Source organism: Cryptomeria japonica, chromosome 4, assembly GCF_030272615.1.
Source record: "Cryptomeria japonica chromosome 4, Sugi_1.0, whole genome shotgun sequence".
NCBI lineage: Eukaryota > Viridiplantae > Streptophyta > Pinopsida > Cupressales > Cupressaceae > Cryptomeria > Cryptomeria japonica.
Window position 1 is genome coordinate 625,800,401 of NC_081408.1, and position 19,707 is coordinate 625,820,107.

The window sequence follows — 19,707 nt, forward strand, 5'->3', positions numbered from 1 at the left end:
TCTACTTGGTACTTGTAATTTGCTTGGATCTTATTTTAGATCTCTTGCATTATTAGTTTGAGTCTCCTTTGGCCTCATTGAGGCAGTTGTAAAGTTGAAATCAGAAATCCACTTTGCCATTTTTTGCAAGTGGCCCATTGTACACGCACTAAGTATAAAGTGCCAAATCATCATTTTTGTTAATGCATGGTAGCTTATGCAAGATAAGATCTTCCTAACCTTCCTTGTTCTGTTATTTATCTACATGCTTCATGTCTGATTTATATTGCATATGATTATCGGATTGTACAAACATTGCTTATCATTATGCTATCAGGCTAACAACCCGATAGCATATTAATGTCAATTGTTAATTGGCATTAATATGCTATCGGGGTATTAACCCAATAGCATATTAAATGCTATAAGTTATCGGGTTAAATTCGCCGATACATACTTGCTATCGGATTCATAAACATTGGCACCGATTCACATCTGTTATCGGGCTTAATTATATCGAGCATATTTGTTATCGGGTTTAATGAATAGACCGCTTCATTTGGCATTAACATTGGTTAACAAATGCACCGGTTGGATTATATTCATCGTGCACTTTGAATCATCGGTGTTTATATGAACCGATTCATTAAATTGATCAGTCATTATATTATGATATTACAATATGCTATCGGGGTTTTTGAACCGATAATCAGCATTGTGTTAATGGTATAACTGTAAAGGCACCGATCAATGGGTGCATTGATCGGTCATGACTAAAAGGCATGACTGGTCAATACACCAATTGACTGGTTGCCTAAATAATATATATGCCAATTGAATTCATTTGGAGAAGACATAGAAAATATTAAATGATCTCTCTCCTTCAGTCCTGCAGATAAAAATCAGAATTATTAGACATTGACATAATTCCTCATATCCATATATAGCATTCATAGTTCATAACTTGTTCTTTAATTAAAATTGAAATAACTTTACATGGTATCAGAGCCAAGGTAATCGAACCTAAGGCTATTCAATTTTGATAAAATTCAAGGACTAAGTTACAAACTACATCACATTTCCATAATGGCCAACGCTATCAGATTCGAAGATAGACTCGGAGGTAGCGAAGATTTTTCAGCTTGGAAGTTTAGAATCAGAAATGATTTTAAGAGAAAACAAAGTTGATTCATATGTCCAAACTGAAAGTGCACAACCAGAAGATGAAACCGAGAAATCCACATGGATCGAGGGAAATGATAAGGCTATTAAAATAATAGTGGATGGGGTAAGAAATAATATAATGCCCATCATTAGAAAGCAGGAGACAACTTATAAAATGTTCAAGGCACTTGAAAGGACATTTGAGATATCAAATGCAAGTCGTACTCTGGCATTAAAACGAGAGATCAACCATATCAGTATGAACAAAGGGGAGACAATTAACTCCTACTTCATGAGGATATCAAGCCTAAGAGATGACCTAGCTTCCCTTGGATACGACATCCAAAGCAAAGAGTTAACACTCAGTGCTCTAGATGGATTGCCTAGTGGATGGAACACATTCGTCCAAGGCATTAGTGCTAGGTCCAAATATCCTAAGTTTGAAAGACTAAGAGATGACTGTCTACAAGAAGAATCCCGATTGAACAAGGTAGGAATAAAACAGAAGAATATAGATGAAGACTTGCAAGTCCTAAATACAAACATCAATAAGAAGCACAAAAAGAAGCAATTCAGGAAAAGAAAAGCTAAACAAGGCAAGAACACTTCTAAGAAAGACCTATCACATGTTCAATGTTATAGGTGTGACAAATTCGGACACTATGTTGCAAACTGTCCGGAGAAAGGGAAGCAAGCCACATTTGCAAAAGTGAGGAAATCTAGAAGAGAAAATGACTCCGAGAACTATGTCCTCTACTCAGCACTTACAAGCCATGCTTCAAACAAATCTAACTCATGGGTGATCGACAGTGGTTCATCCAGACACATCATCGGCTTTAGAGAAATACTAGACTCCATGATAGAGAAAGATGATGAGGAAGTAACCATCGGAGACGATTCTTCAAATCCAGTCAGAGGAATTGGAACCTGCACCATCAAACTGAAGACATGCATGTCACTACGACTTGAAGAAGTACTATATGTTCCAGGCATCAAAAGAAATCTAATCTCCATATCAGCACTAGAAGATCAAGGATACAGAGTGACCTTCATGGAAAACAAGGTGTTGGCTTGGCCAAAGAGATCCTCCATCAAAGACGCTAAGGTCATTGGTCGAAGACAAGGCTATTTGTATGAGCTATGTACAGAGCCCAATCTAGCATTGATCCATGAAGCAACTAATGCAAATGAAGTATGGCACAGGAGATTTGGCCATCTGAATTATAGAGCTTTGTCAACCATGGGAAACCTTGTCACAGGTCTACCTAAGTTGAAGCAATATCATTCAGAGGCATGCAAAGGGTGTGCCTTAGGTAAAAATACCAAAAATGCATTTCAGAATAGTACTAGGAAAACTAGCAAAGTTTTGGAGTTAATTCATTCTGATGTATGTGGACCTATGTCCGTACCCTCGCTAGGGGGATTTTTGTACTATGCAATTTTTGTTGATGACTACTCTAGGAAGACGTGGATCTACTTTCTGAAATGTAAAGAATCAGAAGAGATCCTAAGTAGGTTTAAAGAGTTTAAAACATTAACAGAAAATCTCTTTGAAAACAAAATTAAAACCTTAAGAACTGACAATGGGGGGGAATACACATCAGGACTATTTAAAGACTTTTGTAAAAATTCTGGGATTAAGAGGGAGTTGACAATACCTTATAATCCACAACAAAATGGAGTAGTTGAAAGGAAAAATAGGACCATAGTAGAAGCTGCCAAAGTCATGATACTAGATCAAAATTTAAACTTGAACCTTTGGGCAGAAGCAACTAACACTGCTGTGTACATACAAAATAGATGTCCTCATTCACACCTTGAAGATAAAACTCCTGAGGAAGTCTTTACCAAGACAAAACCAGATATCAGCCATCTCAGGATATTTGGGTGTCCGGTCTATATTCATGTATCTAAAGAGAAAAGACTAAAACTAGAACCCTCTGGAAAAAGGGGAATACTTGTAGGATACAGTGAAACTTCTAAAGCCTACAGAATCTATGTACAAGGGCAGAGAAATATTGAACTCAGTAGGGATGTAATCTTTGAAGAAGATTTAGCCTTCAAAAGGGCCCAAAATACAATAGAACCTAAAATTCATAATCCTACTCCTAACCTAGAAGAAGAACCTACTCCTGAGCTTCAGAGGGAGTATCTTGAGGAAACTATAAGTGAAACACAAGACCCACCTATAGATAATCGCAAGAAAAGACCACTATGGGCCACCAAAACTATAGCAAAAGCTCAGAAGTTTGCTGCTCCTTCAGGAACCTTCAGGGAAAACAAGAGGCCTAATAAATTCATCAACTATGTTGCACTTATGAATGATCTCTCTAAAGCTGAACCTAACAATGTTTCAGATGCACTCAAACATCAAGTATGGATAGATGCCATGACTGAAGAATATCAGTCCATTATGAAGAATGATGTTTGGGAGATTGTTCCTAGGCCAACCAAGAAGTCTGTCGTGTCTTCTTAATGGTTGTTTAAAATCAAGCATGCTGTAGATGGCAGTATTGAAAAACACAAGGCTAGATTTGTAGCTAGAGGGTTCTCACAGAAGGAAGGAATAGATTACGAAGAAACATTTGCACCTGTTGCCAGGTACACATCAGTAAGAGCTGTCCTAGCCATTGCAGCAACAAAGGGGTGGAAGGTACATAAGATGGATGTTAAGACAACATTCCTAAATGGCGAGATCGTGGAAGAAGTCTACTTAGAGCAACCTGAAGGGTTTGAAATTCATGATGCAAAGTCTCATGTGTGTAGACTCAAGAAAGCTCTTTATGGGCTCAAACAGGCTCCCAGAGTTTGGTATGAAAGAATTGACACCTATCTCTCAAAGCTGGGTTTCTCTAAGAATGATGCAGATCCTAATCTCTACCTCAAAAGAAATAAAGGTGATATGTTAATATTAATTTTATATGTTGATGACTTATTAATTACAGGAGATGATCACCTAATAGATCAATGCAAGAAAGATCTATCCATAGAATTTGATATGAAAGACTTGGGGCTTCTTCATTACTTCCTAGGATTGGAAGTATGGCAGAATTTTGATAATATTGTACTGAACCAAGGGAAGTACACCTTGGACATATTGACAAGATTTGGAAAGCTAAACTACAGACCCATGACCTCTTCTATGGAAACCATAAACTTAAAGAAGTAGCAACAAAATCAAGACCTACTGACCCCACTCAATACAGGCAGATGATTGGGTCCCTGATGTATCTAGTAAATAGAAGGCCAGATATCTGCTATGCTGTTAATGCCTTAAGTCAGTTCATGTGTGAACCTAAGGAGATACACTTGGTTGCAGTAAAGCATATAATGAGATATCTACAGGGTACCCTAAAGCTTGGTCTTAAATATGAAAAGGTTGACATAGATCTACATGGATTTACACATTCAGATTGGGCTGGCAGTGTGACTGACAGAAAGAGCACTTCAGGGTGCTGCTTCAGTTTAGGGTCAGCCATGATATCCTGGATCAGTAGAAAACAATCTTCAGTAGCTCAGAGTTCCACAGAGGCTGAATATATTGCAGCTTCAATGGCTGCCTGAGAAGCAGTATGGCTAAGGAAATTGCTCGTGGGATTATTTGGAGAACCTATGAAACCTACAGTCATTCAGTGTGATAATCAAAGCTGTATAAAACTCTCTGTAAATCCAGTATTTCATGACAAGTCCAAACATATTGAGATTCCATATCACTATGTACGAGATATGGTTGACAGGAATGTGATAAAGTTAGAATATGTGTGTACAGGAGATCAGACTGCAGATATTCTGACCAAACCACTTTCCAAAGTGAAGGTTGATCACTTCAGAAAGGGTTTAGGTATGATAGAAAGGTAATCTGCTTTGTAATCTATACTTACATATATTTAAGATGTTTAAGGTGTAAACTTCTTTTTGGACTATCTCTTGGCTTCTTGCCACCTGTGTTCATATTTAAGAGGTGACGATCTCTCAGATACTGAACACTTGTATGTAGACATCATAAGGTGACGATCTTATGATAGTCAAACCAATAATCATGTTGGATCACTGGTAAGTCATGGATGTGCCATGACTATGTTGTGATACAACATTTGTACAAATGTTATTGCATTATCACAACTTGGATATGATGAGAACTTAAGCACTTCTCATATGGTTATCCTTGTATTGCGTGTTAGGCAATACTGATATCACATGTAGGTGATATCTCAGCCATTGATCATGTTGGATCTCTGGTAAGTCATGGATGTGCCATGACTATGTTGTGATAAACATTTATAAATGTTATTGCACTTATCACAACTTGGATATGATGTGAAACTAACCTTTCTCATAGACTTATCCTTAAGTATTGCGTATTAGGCAATACTGATATCATGTGTTAGGTGATATCTTGATGAAGCTTACAGATCACATGTTTTGGTGATTTCTCACATGGTCAGGTTGCCTTATCTTCCAAAGCTAAGAGGGAGTGTTAATGCATGGTAGCTTATGCAAAATTAAATTCTTCCTAACCTTCCTTGTTCTGTTATTTATCTACATGCTTCATGTCTGATTTATATTGCATATGATTATCGGATTGTACAAACATTGCTTATCATTATGCTATCGGGCTAACAACCCGATAGCATATTAATGTCAATTGTTAATTGGCATTAATATGCTATCGGGGTATTAACCCAATAGCATATTAAATGTTATAATTTATCGGGTTAAATTCGCCGATACATACTTGCTATCGGATGCATAAACATTGGCACCGATTCACATCTGTTATCGGGCTTAATTATATCGAGCATATTTGTTATCGGGTTTAATGAATAGACCGCTTCATTTGGCATTAACATTGGTTAACAAATGCACCGGTTGGATTATATTCATCGTGCACTTTGAATCATCGGTATTTATATGAACCGATTCATTAAATTGATCAGTCATTACATTATGATATTACAATATGCTATCGGGGTTTTTGAACCGATAATCAGCATTGTGTTAATGGTATAATTGTAAAGGCACCGATCAATGGGTGCATTGATCGGTCATGCCTAAAAGGCATGACCAGTCAATACACCAATTGACCGGTTGCCTAAATAATATATATGCCAATTGAATTCATTTGGAGAAGACATAGAATATATTAAATGATCTCTCTCCTTCAGACCTGCAGATAAAAATCAGAATTATTAGACATTGGCATAATTCCTCATATCCATATATAGCATTCATAGTTCATAACTTGTTCTTTAATTAAAATTGAAATAACTTTACAATTTTGGGGGGGGTTCTTTGATTGAGTGAATTTGGGGGGGTGTCTTGTGTGATTGTGCCTCTCTTTCCTTGTGCTCTTTCATTTTTGTTGCAACGAGTCCTCATAAATTTCCACCTTTAACTCCACATAATTATGCATCATGAAAAATTAAAGTATGGAGCAAATTAATAGAAAAAGGTCTCACGCATTACATAGATGGAACAATAGCAACACCACCTGATCCTAATGCTCAGTTAGAATGGCTCACTAAGAATTGCATGGCTCTTGGAACTTTGCGTAAGTATGTATCAGATGACCTCATTTTTCACATTGAGAAGTGTACTACAATCAAAGAGGCTTGGGATATGTTTTAGAAATTGTATGGTCAAGTTGATGAAATCAGAGGTTACAAGATTGACAATGAGCTCACCAACTTGGATCCCAAGAGTTTTGATACAATTCAAGATTATGTCACCAAAGCAAATGAGCTAAGAGCAAAGCTTAAGGATTGTGGAATTGACAAAAAGGATGCTCAGTTGATATTCAACTTGTTGGACAAGCTTGCACCAAAATATGCAACATTTGTTTCAAGCTTCCAAACTCATCGTTTGACAGTGGGGAGTTCCTACATTATGCCTTCATTTGATGCTTTCACAGAAATGTTGATATTGGAACAATCTAAGTTGTTGAACATGGGGCTTCTCAAGTCTTCAAAGTCCAAGGCTTTAGTGGCTAATCAAAAGAGTCAAGAGAGTCAAGGCAAAGATTCCAACAAGAAGAAGAAGCAATCTAAGTCAAAGCCACAGCAGGAAAAAGGACAATCATCCTCTCCATCACAAGGCGATTTTTCATCCTCTTCCAAGAAGGGGACTCCACCTAAAAAGGATAAACCAACTTGTGCTTATTGCAAGAAGTATGGTCATGATGAGCATCGATGCCACACCAAGCAAGTTGATGAGTTGACAAATCTTCTTAAGAAAAACAACATCAACTTGCCATCCGCCTATACAAAGAAGGATCCATCTCCTTCCTCTTCCTCACAGTCTAAGGGAAAAGGGCAAGCATTTGTGGCTACAACAGGTTCTTCATAGCAGTGGATAGTTGACTCGGGTGCCTCTTATCACATGGGTTCTACAAAAAGAGCAGTTTTCTTCATTGGAGCCATCTAAGGTACCTCACATTTACATAGGTGATGATACACAAGTTGAGGTTGAAGGGAAAGGTTCAGTTGACATGGATGATGGAACATTTGAGAATGTTCTCTATGTTCCTAACTTGTCTACCAACCTTCTCTCTATCTACCAAATCACTCACTATGGGAATGGGAAAAAGGTTGAGTTTACACCTGATTCAGTTGTGGTAAAGGAACTTGATGATGATGCCTTGGTAGCAGTGGGACAAGTCAATGACAACTCAAGGCTTTATTCATTCTCCCACTTTGTCCTATAGCAGAGCAGGTTGCAGACATATTCATCAAACCTTTCATCGAGAGTAAGTTCTAGCAATTGCGAGCTCTCTTGGGGGTGCGGGATGTCTCATTAGGGGGGGTCAGCTGACTTCTCCGTCCTCTCTTATGGGGGGACTTTTTCCTCTTTGAGGTTTTGTCCTTCTTCTTTGAGAGTCTTTTGTACATTCATCTCTCTTTTGGGGGGGAGTTTTTTCCCACTGGGTTTTCTCCCTTTCTCCGTTTGTGAGAGATTGCATTGCATAGTTTTGCTTGCATTTGCATTTTGTACATGGGTACCTATCATGGCCTAGTAGCCGGGACCCATCTTGCATTGTTGACATGAGTCTTCATTCCCCTAAGTTGCACTTAAGGGGGGGTGTTGGTGTAAATAAATATTCATCATGGATATTATTACACTTTACTTAAGTTAACTTAGGATAATGCATCTCTTCGTAGTTTGGATATGAGACACTTAGGGAAGTGTGCACATAGGGATATAGCTTGTAGGAGAAATTCCACCTTTTGTGGTCTTATCTTGCTGTTACACTCCACATTCGGTGGGTCATCCACCTCTTGTGGAATATTATATTATTTCTCCTACCTACCCCTACTTTTTCTCACCTACCCTTGTTTCTCATTGAGCCACATGTTATGGTTGTGTGCTCACATATCCATATGGCCTTGCCTATATAAGCGGACCCATATTCATTGTATTGGTTAATCCAGTTGATCATTTGTATATTCATGAGAATAAAGTTTGTTCTTGTCATTCTATTGTCTCTCTTTATGCTTTTCATTGTGCCCTTGATCTTGGCAAAATCTCGCAATTTTGATTTGAGATCTCAACATCCTTGTACGAAAGTTTCATTGTGTAGGTTTGTTAAATTGAAATAGGGTCAACTTTTCCTACATATTGTTAGGCATTGTTAATAGTTAACAATAAGTAAAAGGAGCCTTGTTTGGGTAACAATGAGTTAGATGGTTATGAAAACCTGATCATTGGTATTTAATACATAATGTGTTTTGAATAGCGAGTTGAATGAAGTGATGGGGTCAACTACCTTATAGTCAATTTGTTTATCTAATGAGTAGAGGCCATCTTATGTCGGATCTAAGTGATCCTATGTGGTTGTGAAATTTAACCCTATACCTTTAAGACCTAATGCATATACTCTTAGATCAGTCCTTTATGATCTACTTGTTTTGAATTAGGAACCTCTCTTCTAATTGTAGTGCTAAGCTACGTACAGGCGCTAACTTTTACGACAATGGATGGAGTCAAGACCCTACGAGGGCATAGGTAGAGGATTGTATTACTCTAACACATAGACTAGTCCTCTCTATCCGAGGTGATCACCGAAGAATAAATCCCATGGCCCACATAAGATTAGCTTATCCGCTCGAGATTGATAGTAGTCAAGGAGTGTATTATGCCAGTAGATTGTCAGTTGTACCACCTAGTTAGTGGATGGTTACCACCACTTGCATGTAGGCAAGGGATACCCTGCATTGATCTAGGGTATTGGGTAAATTCCGCCAAGAGCATGTAGGCTTGGGGGCCAGTTGCATGCCGGCGATGGATGTCCTTCTTGCTTAGTCGTTCGATGGACTGTAGGGAAGAGAATTTCTAATGAAGAATAGGTAGGTAATAATTGGACCAATATCATTGTATAGTTTTGGGCATATATTTATATGGAAGTGGTATACTTGACTTGTTAGAATGAGGATGTGCACTCAGTGTAGTATGGGATACATTGAATCCTAATGTCACTTGCTTGTTGGTGTAGAAGACTAGGCAAAAGTATGCATCCCACAGTGTAGTGTAGTGCACCGACATTCTTTTATCTGGGATGCACTATGGGCAATGGTAGTTAGCCATTATGGATATGTCAATTCCTCATTATGTAAATGCTAAACACTAGGTATGTGATGCCTATTGAAGCTAGCCACTATATACGAGAGGTGTATATTGAAGCTCATCCCTATGAATATGTGATGTATGCTAGAGCTAGTCACAATGTATATATGACATAAGCTAGAGCTAGTCATCGTGTGTGTGATATGTATGAGCTAGTCACCATGTGATTATGGGAAGTGTGCTCGAGTCACTCTCTATGGATTTGGGGAAATGTGAAAGGATACGACCCTTGAGTAATTGTGTATGTTGTACGTTACTTGAAGGCACTGAGTTGTTGCTATTATGACTGGGCTATTTTGGATAAATAGGCTTGGTTTGAAGAGAAATCAAAGATCTTATGTGAGAAGAGAGAATGAATTCTCTCTAAACTTAAAGGACGAACTACAAAACCTCTGACTTCCTTCGAAGGATAATGTAGGAAGGGTCACTAGGAATGAACCCTTAAGGCTTAGGTCTAGGTTTGATGTGGATCCTAACCTCAAGAGCTTACCACCTTCGAGTGCAAGCTTAAGTGGTGATGTAGGTTTGTCACTACTTAGGTAATTGAAGATATTAAGAAGATGACGCTTCTAAGATAAAACAAGAAGCTTGGTTGATTAAGTTGGTACTTGTGAAATTAAAAAAACAAAAAAAATTAGTAGCAACCAAAGGGCGGTTATTACACTCATGAATCCACCCCTTCTCTCTAGCAAAAAGAAACTTGCTAGTGCTAGTGCTTTTTTAATCACCTATAGACCTTCAAGCCCTAGGTCTACTCTACCACATCTGATGGAAGAGATTGCCCTCTTGGAAAGGTCTTTGAAAATGGAGTAAGAGAACACGTTGATGAGTAGATGACCATTATATATGCCAATGGGGCTTTTTCTTAACTTTGTGAGACTGCCATTACGTAAGAGGCACAAATGAAGGCCCAAAATGGTACAAACTTTGGTGAAAGAGTAAAGACAACATAATTGTCTAAGAATGAAAATGCTTTCTGACCTATTGGAGATGGGAAATAATATTATAATAAGCAAATAAGGGTCCCCTCATTTTTTATGGATGGAAAGATCGTTAAAATAGGTCCTTTGTCAATTATGTTTGATTGGGAGGGAAGGGAAAAGTTAAGTATACACAATTTATTGCCATAATAGAAGCAACTAAATTGGTAGGTATGCAGTCATCATGGATATCACTAAAAAATGTTAGTAGATTGTTGGTTAAGGCTGCATATAACCACATCGTTTAGTCACCTTGTGGAGTGAGTTCATTAGATCTTATGTTCATCAAAAACAGGTAAAGTTGAGTGGATTAGGAAAACCGAAAACCTAGTTAGAGGCCAACAACAACAAATGTTTGTAACAAATTCTGGCATGCACCACACCATATTTTGAATGTTACAAGATTGAATCTGTCCAAAGCAAGCTATCTCTCTTATTTATTTAACTTTTTAAATTTATTTCAATTTGTAACCTAATAAATTATTCTCTAACTTTTAATCAACATTTAGTTTTAAGTTTAAAAAAAGATTTTATGTTTTATTCTACATCATGTAGTTTATTGAGGGCATATTAGCTTCCCAAACAATAATCTAAAGGCACTTTGTGGAGCTAAAATCCACCTTGATGACATCATAATCAGTAACTATTGGTGGGGAAGTAGAGGCAAGTTTTGCTTTTGAGTCTTTACACATTATGTGATAATATTAGAAGTTTTGAAATTATACCCATAAGCTAAGTTACCAGGTTTGGCATCCGGAGCCCGGATGTGGGTCCAGATTTGTGCCAGGTCTAGGTGTGGGTTCGCTGCAGCAACAAAGGACTCTGCTGAACAATGATATTGTTCGAAGAATAATACTTCCAAAGAACTCCCAATGCATAAAGTTTGTAATAAAATATTCACCATTGATTCTTATTAGCCATGCACATATAGTTTACAATATCGTTGATTCTCCTTGCCACACACAGTACGACTATTTGTCCAGTCCACACCAACAAGAAGTTACAGCTTCTAATGAAAATTGAACAGCAGGAAATGAAATTCATTGTGCCTTGATCCTTTGTTCGTCTGAAATGAAGTGCTCTAAAAAGAGGAACATATTCTTTATAAAGTAAGAAATTAAAATTAAAATTTTGATATATCTTTCTTATAATATTATCAAATTTAACAATATTTTTTTATTTTTTTATAAATTTTAATTTAATAAGTATAAAATATTTATATTAATTTTAAATTTAATATAATATTGTTTTATTTTAATAAAGGATACATTTGACTATTTTATTTTGTAATATAATTTAAATTCATATATATATATATATGATTTTTATATTGCTTTGTACTAAGGAACCCAAAACCCATTTTCAAAATTTGCCCCAAGACACTAACCAGGTCCTTGAACCTGAACCTGAACTGGCAACTTAGCCTACAAGTTTTTCCCACTACCCCCAAAACTCAGAGAACCACTGTGTTTTTCCTAACCCAAAAGGAAATGATATTTTTAGCCATGTATATTAGCCAGATAATTATATTAATATAAAAAATTTATATAACACATTGTCACATACTATAACTGTAAAGCATAGAGCTTATGCAATAGAACCTAAATGAGCTTAAGATGCTCTAAAATTAGCACATTCATAATTGTTTATATGATTCAAATGATGTACAGTCAATAAACAGAATAATTCATAAAACTATTTTCATCTTTTATTCCAAGGGCCAATATTGGCTAGAGTGATCTGGCTACAATCCTAATCAGTCTTTAACCTTACTCAATTGAAAAAATTATCTGAAGGATGACAGCATCCTTTGGATTTCCAACGCAAACTCATAATGATAAAAAACAAACATAATGCTTGAAATTTCTCGTCATTGACTTGTTTTATAGATTGATCTTAGACCTTTTTATTTGCATATGTATAAACTAAATTTTTTATTTATAGTTTTGTGTGACTTTAAGTTCATATTCTAATAAATGCATCTCTAGATGTACCAAGAACCTTTTCAAATACACATTACCCTAAAGATTGGAATAAAGAAGCCCAAATGAGCAGTTACTGTTAATGCATTACTTAAGATCCTTCCACCCCTTTGTTGAGAGAGGGTCCTCAAATCCTCAACCTAAAGGTCGAGAGCATAAATTCCTTTCTTCAGGATTCAGAGCCAGAAGGCCCTCTCCCTTCAAGGTGTTATTATCATTTTATGTATATGTTAGACAACACCAGAATACCCCCAAAAGACGCTAGCATTCACAGATCATTTTTGATCTTGATGCTTAATTGACTGATCCTTTTCTAAAAGGTTTTAATATCATTGATTTATCAAACTAATTAATCAGATCAAAAAATGCAACCACAGAAAACGTTAAAAAATAGAAAGCATCATACAAATTGTACTCAGTTTTAGTTGCAAAATGAAGGACTTTCAAGTTATAGAACTAAAATCATACCTATTATGTTGAATAAAGGTCATGGTCCCTTTCTCACTTTCCTAACCAATCGAGTCTGGTTTGCTTTCACCCTTGGTTGTGATGTGTCTCTTACTTTTGCCTGAGACAAAAACTCCAAAGTAAGAGATAAAATGAATGATAAATGATCATAGAAGATAAATGATTTGCATGCAACAACACAACTGCCATGATACTCATGCAAACTAGTCATCATGGTATAAATCTCTAATTAAGGCCACGAGTATGCTCCCATCACCTGCATATTTACCATAAAATTACACTACCCAAATCATCTTGAATGCTATGTTTACAAATTCATGTTTTCCATGATATTATTCAAAATATTTTCTTATTCACTGTGATGTTCCCATCTAGACAATCAAACATGATAATGCCCACTCTAAAATAGAATTTAATAATAAATAATAATACAATTAAAATATTAAAATAAATATATATAATCAAATAAATGTTTAGACTGAACTAAACTGTTGGTAACAGAAGCCACTATTATTAATTATTAATTTATTGATAAACACTATTAATAATATTAATCATTAATGACAAAGATTAATAATAATTGTTAATTCAGTAATAACAGTAATCACAGATAATAATTATTTTATTAGCGAATGTATTCTGTTCTTGTGCGTAATTCCTGTATTATTCGCGCTGAGTGCAAACTGCCTTTTTCCTTGAGTCACGTCTTTCCCAGGCGTTGTTTGTATGGAAGAAGATGTGACTCAGAAAGAAAGCCACGTCTCCTTTTGAGAGTTGCGACAAGATAGGTTTCCATTTCAGCTCAAATTGGATTCAGTTAGGGCCGTTCTACCAAGATCTACCGTCCGATGAAGTCTTGTTTTCACGCCCACACCAGCCATAATAGCATGCCACGAGTCCTTTACATGTTTATATAGCTTTTTGCACGGAGGGACAAGGATTCATATTGCATATTATGATATAAAACTATAATCAGTGAAGTTCATATAAGACGATAAAAATAGATCAGAACAGAACGAATACTTTTAACAATTCCAAAAACAAGGAGTGTTCGACACTTAGGAAGGAAAAAAATCTCCAAACTGAGGAATCTCTATATTCCCTTCGAATTGCCCAGTGTAAGGGATTGATCGTGAGGCAATATATTGGTTGCAGAAGAATACGTCTTGAATCAGAGAAGCCACCACTGTACTGCAAGTATTTTTCAAGAATAGCATTAACTTCTTCAATCACATTAATAGCATTTCAGATTATCATTGTCGACCCACCAAAGCATACAAGACAGCTTCGCAAGTCTTGTGTTGTGGGCTTGAGATGCAATAGAGTTGACATTCTCTCCTCAACTTCACAAGATGGCAAGTGCTTATGGAAATGAGGCCTTGATGGGAAAATGGCTCTCAGCAAACCCATCCCGTCTCTTTCTCCCAAAGTCTAACATGCTTATATTATTTATGATGTGGTTGCTTAAGCCTTCAAGGGGAGATGCATATATGTATATTCCCATATATTGTTCAAATGTGATTGCAATCGATTGTTTTAGTGAATGCTTCCCCACTTCAACTAGAATAACCAAAAGGGGACATTACATTCACATAGGAAATATCAAATCTATTTTTATATTACTCAGTGCAGTTCATAAGTAAAATTCTAAAAATCAAGAGAAGACTCAGATGTTAAAATAGCGAACTTGTTTGAGGTTAGTGAAAAAATGAATAAGAACCCACTAGCAAATTAAGTCCTATGTTCTAACCATAGTCCAAACAATTGGACATTCAATCAATAAGCTTTCCAAGTATAAATAAGACACCATGATTTATTGGAATGCTTGTTTGGATTTTGGAGCGTGACTTCTTTTGCCCATCCTAATTTTGTGAATATATGTAATATATTCTTAAAAATGTCATTAGGAGTAGAAATTATAAAATCATTGAGATATATTTATTAAATTCATTTTAATAAAACTAAATTTTTAGTTTGGATATGAATAAAACAGTTTTGCATGTTTTTGTTTTCAACACTATTGTTGCAAGTTTTTTGTTGCCTAATGCATTTGTTTTGTAGGTTCTCAATTTGAGCGCATCATCACCTTGCTCTAAGAACATTTTTCCTTCCTCTACACTATTCCTTTTGGATTCCCTGATGTTATTTCCTTTTAGAACTTTCATTCCTGTACTTTAGCAAGCATATTCATGTAGTGTCATAAGCCTGCTAAAGTGGGGGCTGAATGTAAAGAGTTTGACTCCTACTGTGTTTTAGGTTCATTTCATCAATTATCTTAACCTTCTTTCCCCCATGGTGCCAAGGCCTTCTTCCCACAGTCATTTTTGTCAATCTAATGTTATAGCTGTTTTAACCTTGTGTTTCATCTTTTCCAAAGACAAAACTGTTCGAACACTAATACTAATGTCCTGTGATAATTTCTTGTTCAATGGTCATTTCTAAGTGTTTTGCCACCTGCAACTTGCCCAGGTTGATGATAACCACTCAAGAAAGATCTGAACAGCTTTGCAGCCCCTTCATCTCCCTCATATTCCTCATTTGGAATCTTGTCTTTCATTCACACACACAATCTCTCTCTCTCTCTCTCTCAAGCTATCTACAAAATTCTCTACAGCTTCCAATAGCTCTTGTTTGGCATTGGTTCCTCCATGTGATCACACTAGCCCAATACAACAATCTTATTGAAGGTCTTATGGCATTTGACAACATCCTTGTCCCCTTTGGCTTCATCAAACTTATAGAAGTGACATTGTTTGTCTTTGCTCTTACCTTCTCTACTCTCTTATTGTTATTGTAGCATTCTTTTTTTAGTGCCCTTAGAACCTTGGGATATTCACATCCTTGTTATCACGCTCATTCTAGTTTACATTGTTTGCATTGTCATCGCTCTATTAATTCCTAGACATGCTTAGGATAGGAGCATACAAATTATTGATCAGTTTCTGCATTTCTTGAGTTTGGAATATCAAATCATTTGTAGCAATTTTAGCCTTTGAGGGTACCAACACTTAGCCGAATTTTCCCTAATCTTTCTTGAATGGATTTGCTTCTTGCTTGAGGAATTTCCTTGACACTTAGCCAAACCTTCAAATTTTCCTCCAAGGTATCAACACTAAGGCGAATTTCTTCTTGGTTTTAACTTTCTTGCTTTTATTCACCTTATCATTTTTCTTTCAATACTTAGGCGGTTTTCATGTTGATTTCAACCTTTTTGCTTTAATTTTTAACTTGTTTTAATCCACCTATACTTAGCCAAATTTCTCATTCTCTTCAACTTGGGCGGACTTTGCACTTGGATAGGATTTTTCATACCAAAACACTTAGCTAAATCTTCTCTTCCTCACCTTGGGTGGACTTGATGTTGACTTAGATAGAAACTTCAACCTTCCTGAGGCGGACTTGGTCATGAGATAAGGAATTTTCATGTTTTGCCTAGAGCAGACTTCACTTGGCTAAGAAATTCTTCAATCATGGCTAGGGTGGACTTAATATGTGGTCGAGGAACTTTTTCATGTGTCAAGGCGGACTTGCATGTTGATCAAGGAACTTTTTCATGTGTCAAGGCAGACTTGCATGCTGATCAAGAAACTTTCCTTACACCTTGGGCGGACTTCATTTGAGATTGGAAATCTTCTTCTTTACTAGGCAATCTTCATGATTTGAACAAGGAACTTCTTGATCCAAGCTCCTGACTTAGGCATTTTTCTTGTGATCTTCAATTAGCTTTTTAGAAAATTTCCTTTGGATTCTAAAGCTATTTCATACTTGGTTTGTCTTGGATGAATTCTCCTGACTTGACTCTTTTACTAGCTTGATGACCACCTATGACCCCGAAAAAGCAAAAAAAATAAATTCTATTTTTAGAAAAAGAAACTTTCTATTTAAAAAAAAGCAACTTGAAAAAGCAGGTTCCCAGATTGGCCCAAAATGACAAACACAACTTTCTAAATTTAGCAAAAAGCTAAAAAGAAAATTTCCTAAAAAATAGGAAGTTATCAGAATTTTACTCCTTCGACCTATCTGAGCACATCCGTAGCATCAAAACTTCCATTTGACCACTTTTCCTCATTAATTTCAATGAATCCTCCAAATTTCAAAAAACTTGACTCATTTGCAGAGGCGAGAAATCAAAGACAAAACCCTAAGACGCCAAAACACTACCTTAAAAAGCAAAAACAAGGGGGTCCCCATTTGCAATGGGGCGATGTGTGAATACGTCACAACAGACACCCAAATTCTTTTTGATCATCCAATTTTTAGATATTCTCTTTCTTCATTTTGAGTTTGATTTCAATCTTGCATTTGAGGGCACAACCTTGGTTGTAGTTCTGCGATTGGGGGGGATGAAAACCTTCTTAGCTCTTATTTCTGGGTTTGAGAATGAAAACCCTCATAACCACCTAGGGTATCCTCACACATAGGTTGCACTGGAGAAAATTTGGGAAAGTTAAGGTGAATCTCCAGCAATTTGGAAGTTTGATTGGCAAGCAAATATTGTCAAGGAGGTTTCATTGTTACATTTTCAGATCTACCCACATCTTGTTGGAGGATTTTTTCTTATTTGTGGAGTGCTTGCATTTGAGGATAATTATGTACCATCTAAGGGGACTTTTGGAGAGATGTACAGAGATGTACATTATTAATTCCCCTTTTTGGTGAAACAACTAGCACTTTCTAGGTTCATATTTTTGGCACCAGCATAAGGAGGGTTTGACACACTGTAATCTGTTGTTCTGCACTTGTTCACAGCTGCTTGATTGCTGTCCTTGCAACCACCACAAACTAGCCTTCATCACAGTTCGCTACTGTACATTTTTGGAGGTTATTGCTGCACTTTCCATATCTGATTGCAGCCCTACAACAATACCAATGATTTTCTAGCGTTTCCAGACTATCTCAGCAGTCGATTCAAGGTCATTTCCAACTAGGCAACCAACCTATACTTCAGATCTGATATTTGTTTTCCCCTTGCACTCATCCACATTTCATTAAGGAGGGGCAATTGAGGATTGCAGCTGTAAAGGAAGATTGAAAGCATTTGTGTACTAATTGCAGCCACCACACAAAGTTGCTACAAGTTGGGCGGAGTCTTTGATACATAGCATCATCAGCAAGCTGCTATAGGTCTAGAAGGCAGGGATTATACAGACTTGGGTCACAGACACCTCACTATCTGAAGCACATTATTATACAAAAACAAGTGCCACACCACTTACTGAAGTTATAACTTTAGATTCACACCAAAGATACTGCTGTTGTTGGTAATTTCATTTCTGTAATATGACCTTTGGATGATATATGAATTCAAGGGTTTCTATTATATTGATTCTGCTGTCCAGAAGTGTTATTTTGTACCGGCAATATTATGTCAGTTTTGCAGATCTTCAAAAAATACCAAAAAAATAGGGTTATATCAGCATTTAGTTTCATTGGAGTTCGTCATTTCTTGGTCCTTATATCCAGCAATAAAAAAAGTACAAAAATCTGAAAATACAAAAAAATTATATTGGGGATATTACAAAGAAACACAATTCCATCAGAATACAACTCTGTTTATGACCCAGATCAGCTGACTATGAGAGAATTTGTATGGTACTAGATATTGATCAACCTTTGCCAAAATTCTTAACCTCAATGATGGAGTTCCTAAAAGAATCCAGCCCATTGATTACAAAAGCATCCCCTTCCAATGTAGAAATTGTTTTAAGTATGATCGCCTAGCATGAGAATTGCCAATGGTTAATCAAACAAAGCAACAAGCCTGAATAGATAAAACAAAAAAAGGTGACTTCCAAAAGCCAAAAAAAGCACAAGACAAGACCAAATTGGTAAAAATTTGGGAGCCTAACATGTAGGAATCAAAAACTGGTGAATAGGCTATACAAGATGGAAAATAATTACAAGGAACGTTCAAAAAATTATATTGGGGATATCACACAGAAATCCAATTCTATTGGAATACAACTTAGTTTATGACCCAAATCAGCTAACTATGAGAGAATTTGTACGGTACTAGATCTTGATCAACCTTTGCCAAAATTCTTAACATCAATGACGGAGTTCCTGAAAGAATCCAACCCATCGATTACAAAGGCATCCCCTTCCAATGTAGAGATTGTTGTGAGTATGATCACCTAGCACGAGAATTGCCAACGGTCAATCAAAGAAAGAAACAAGCCTGAATAGATAAAACAAAAAAGAAGAGGTGACTTCCAAAAGCCAAAAAAAGCACATGTCAAGACCAAATGGTTAATCATTGGGGAAGCTGGCATGCAGAAATCAAAGAATCATGAAAAGGCTGTGCAAGATGGAAAAGACTTACAAGGAAGGAACATTGAATTTGTGGTGGCTAACAAAGAAATGAGGAATATAACATAATGCATTATACTAAAATATGAACATCAAGGTCAATAAGATTCAAGGCAATAAAGAAGAAATGATGAACACTTTGGTAGTTGTTATTGGGGGAAAATGAGCAACACATCCAAGGTTCAAATTTTGTGGTTGGGAAAGTA

General features: G+C 36.4%; 1 protein-coding gene across 2 annotated transcripts in view; it reads right to left on the bottom strand.

The window, feature by feature from the left end:
- LOC131079051 (uncharacterized) overlaps nt 1-19,707 on the bottom strand; it is an 82,823-nt gene that overhangs the window by 11,294 nt on the left and 51,822 nt on the right. For both annotated transcript variants that reach the window (XM_058016933.2, XM_058016931.2), the window contains one exon: nt 13,193-13,292. In XM_058016933.2, coding sequence (XP_057872916.1) covers nt 13,212-13,292 — 81 coding nt within the window. In that variant the 3' untranslated portion in view covers nt 13,193-13,211. The remainder of the gene's footprint in view (nt 1-13,192; nt 13,293-19,707) is intronic.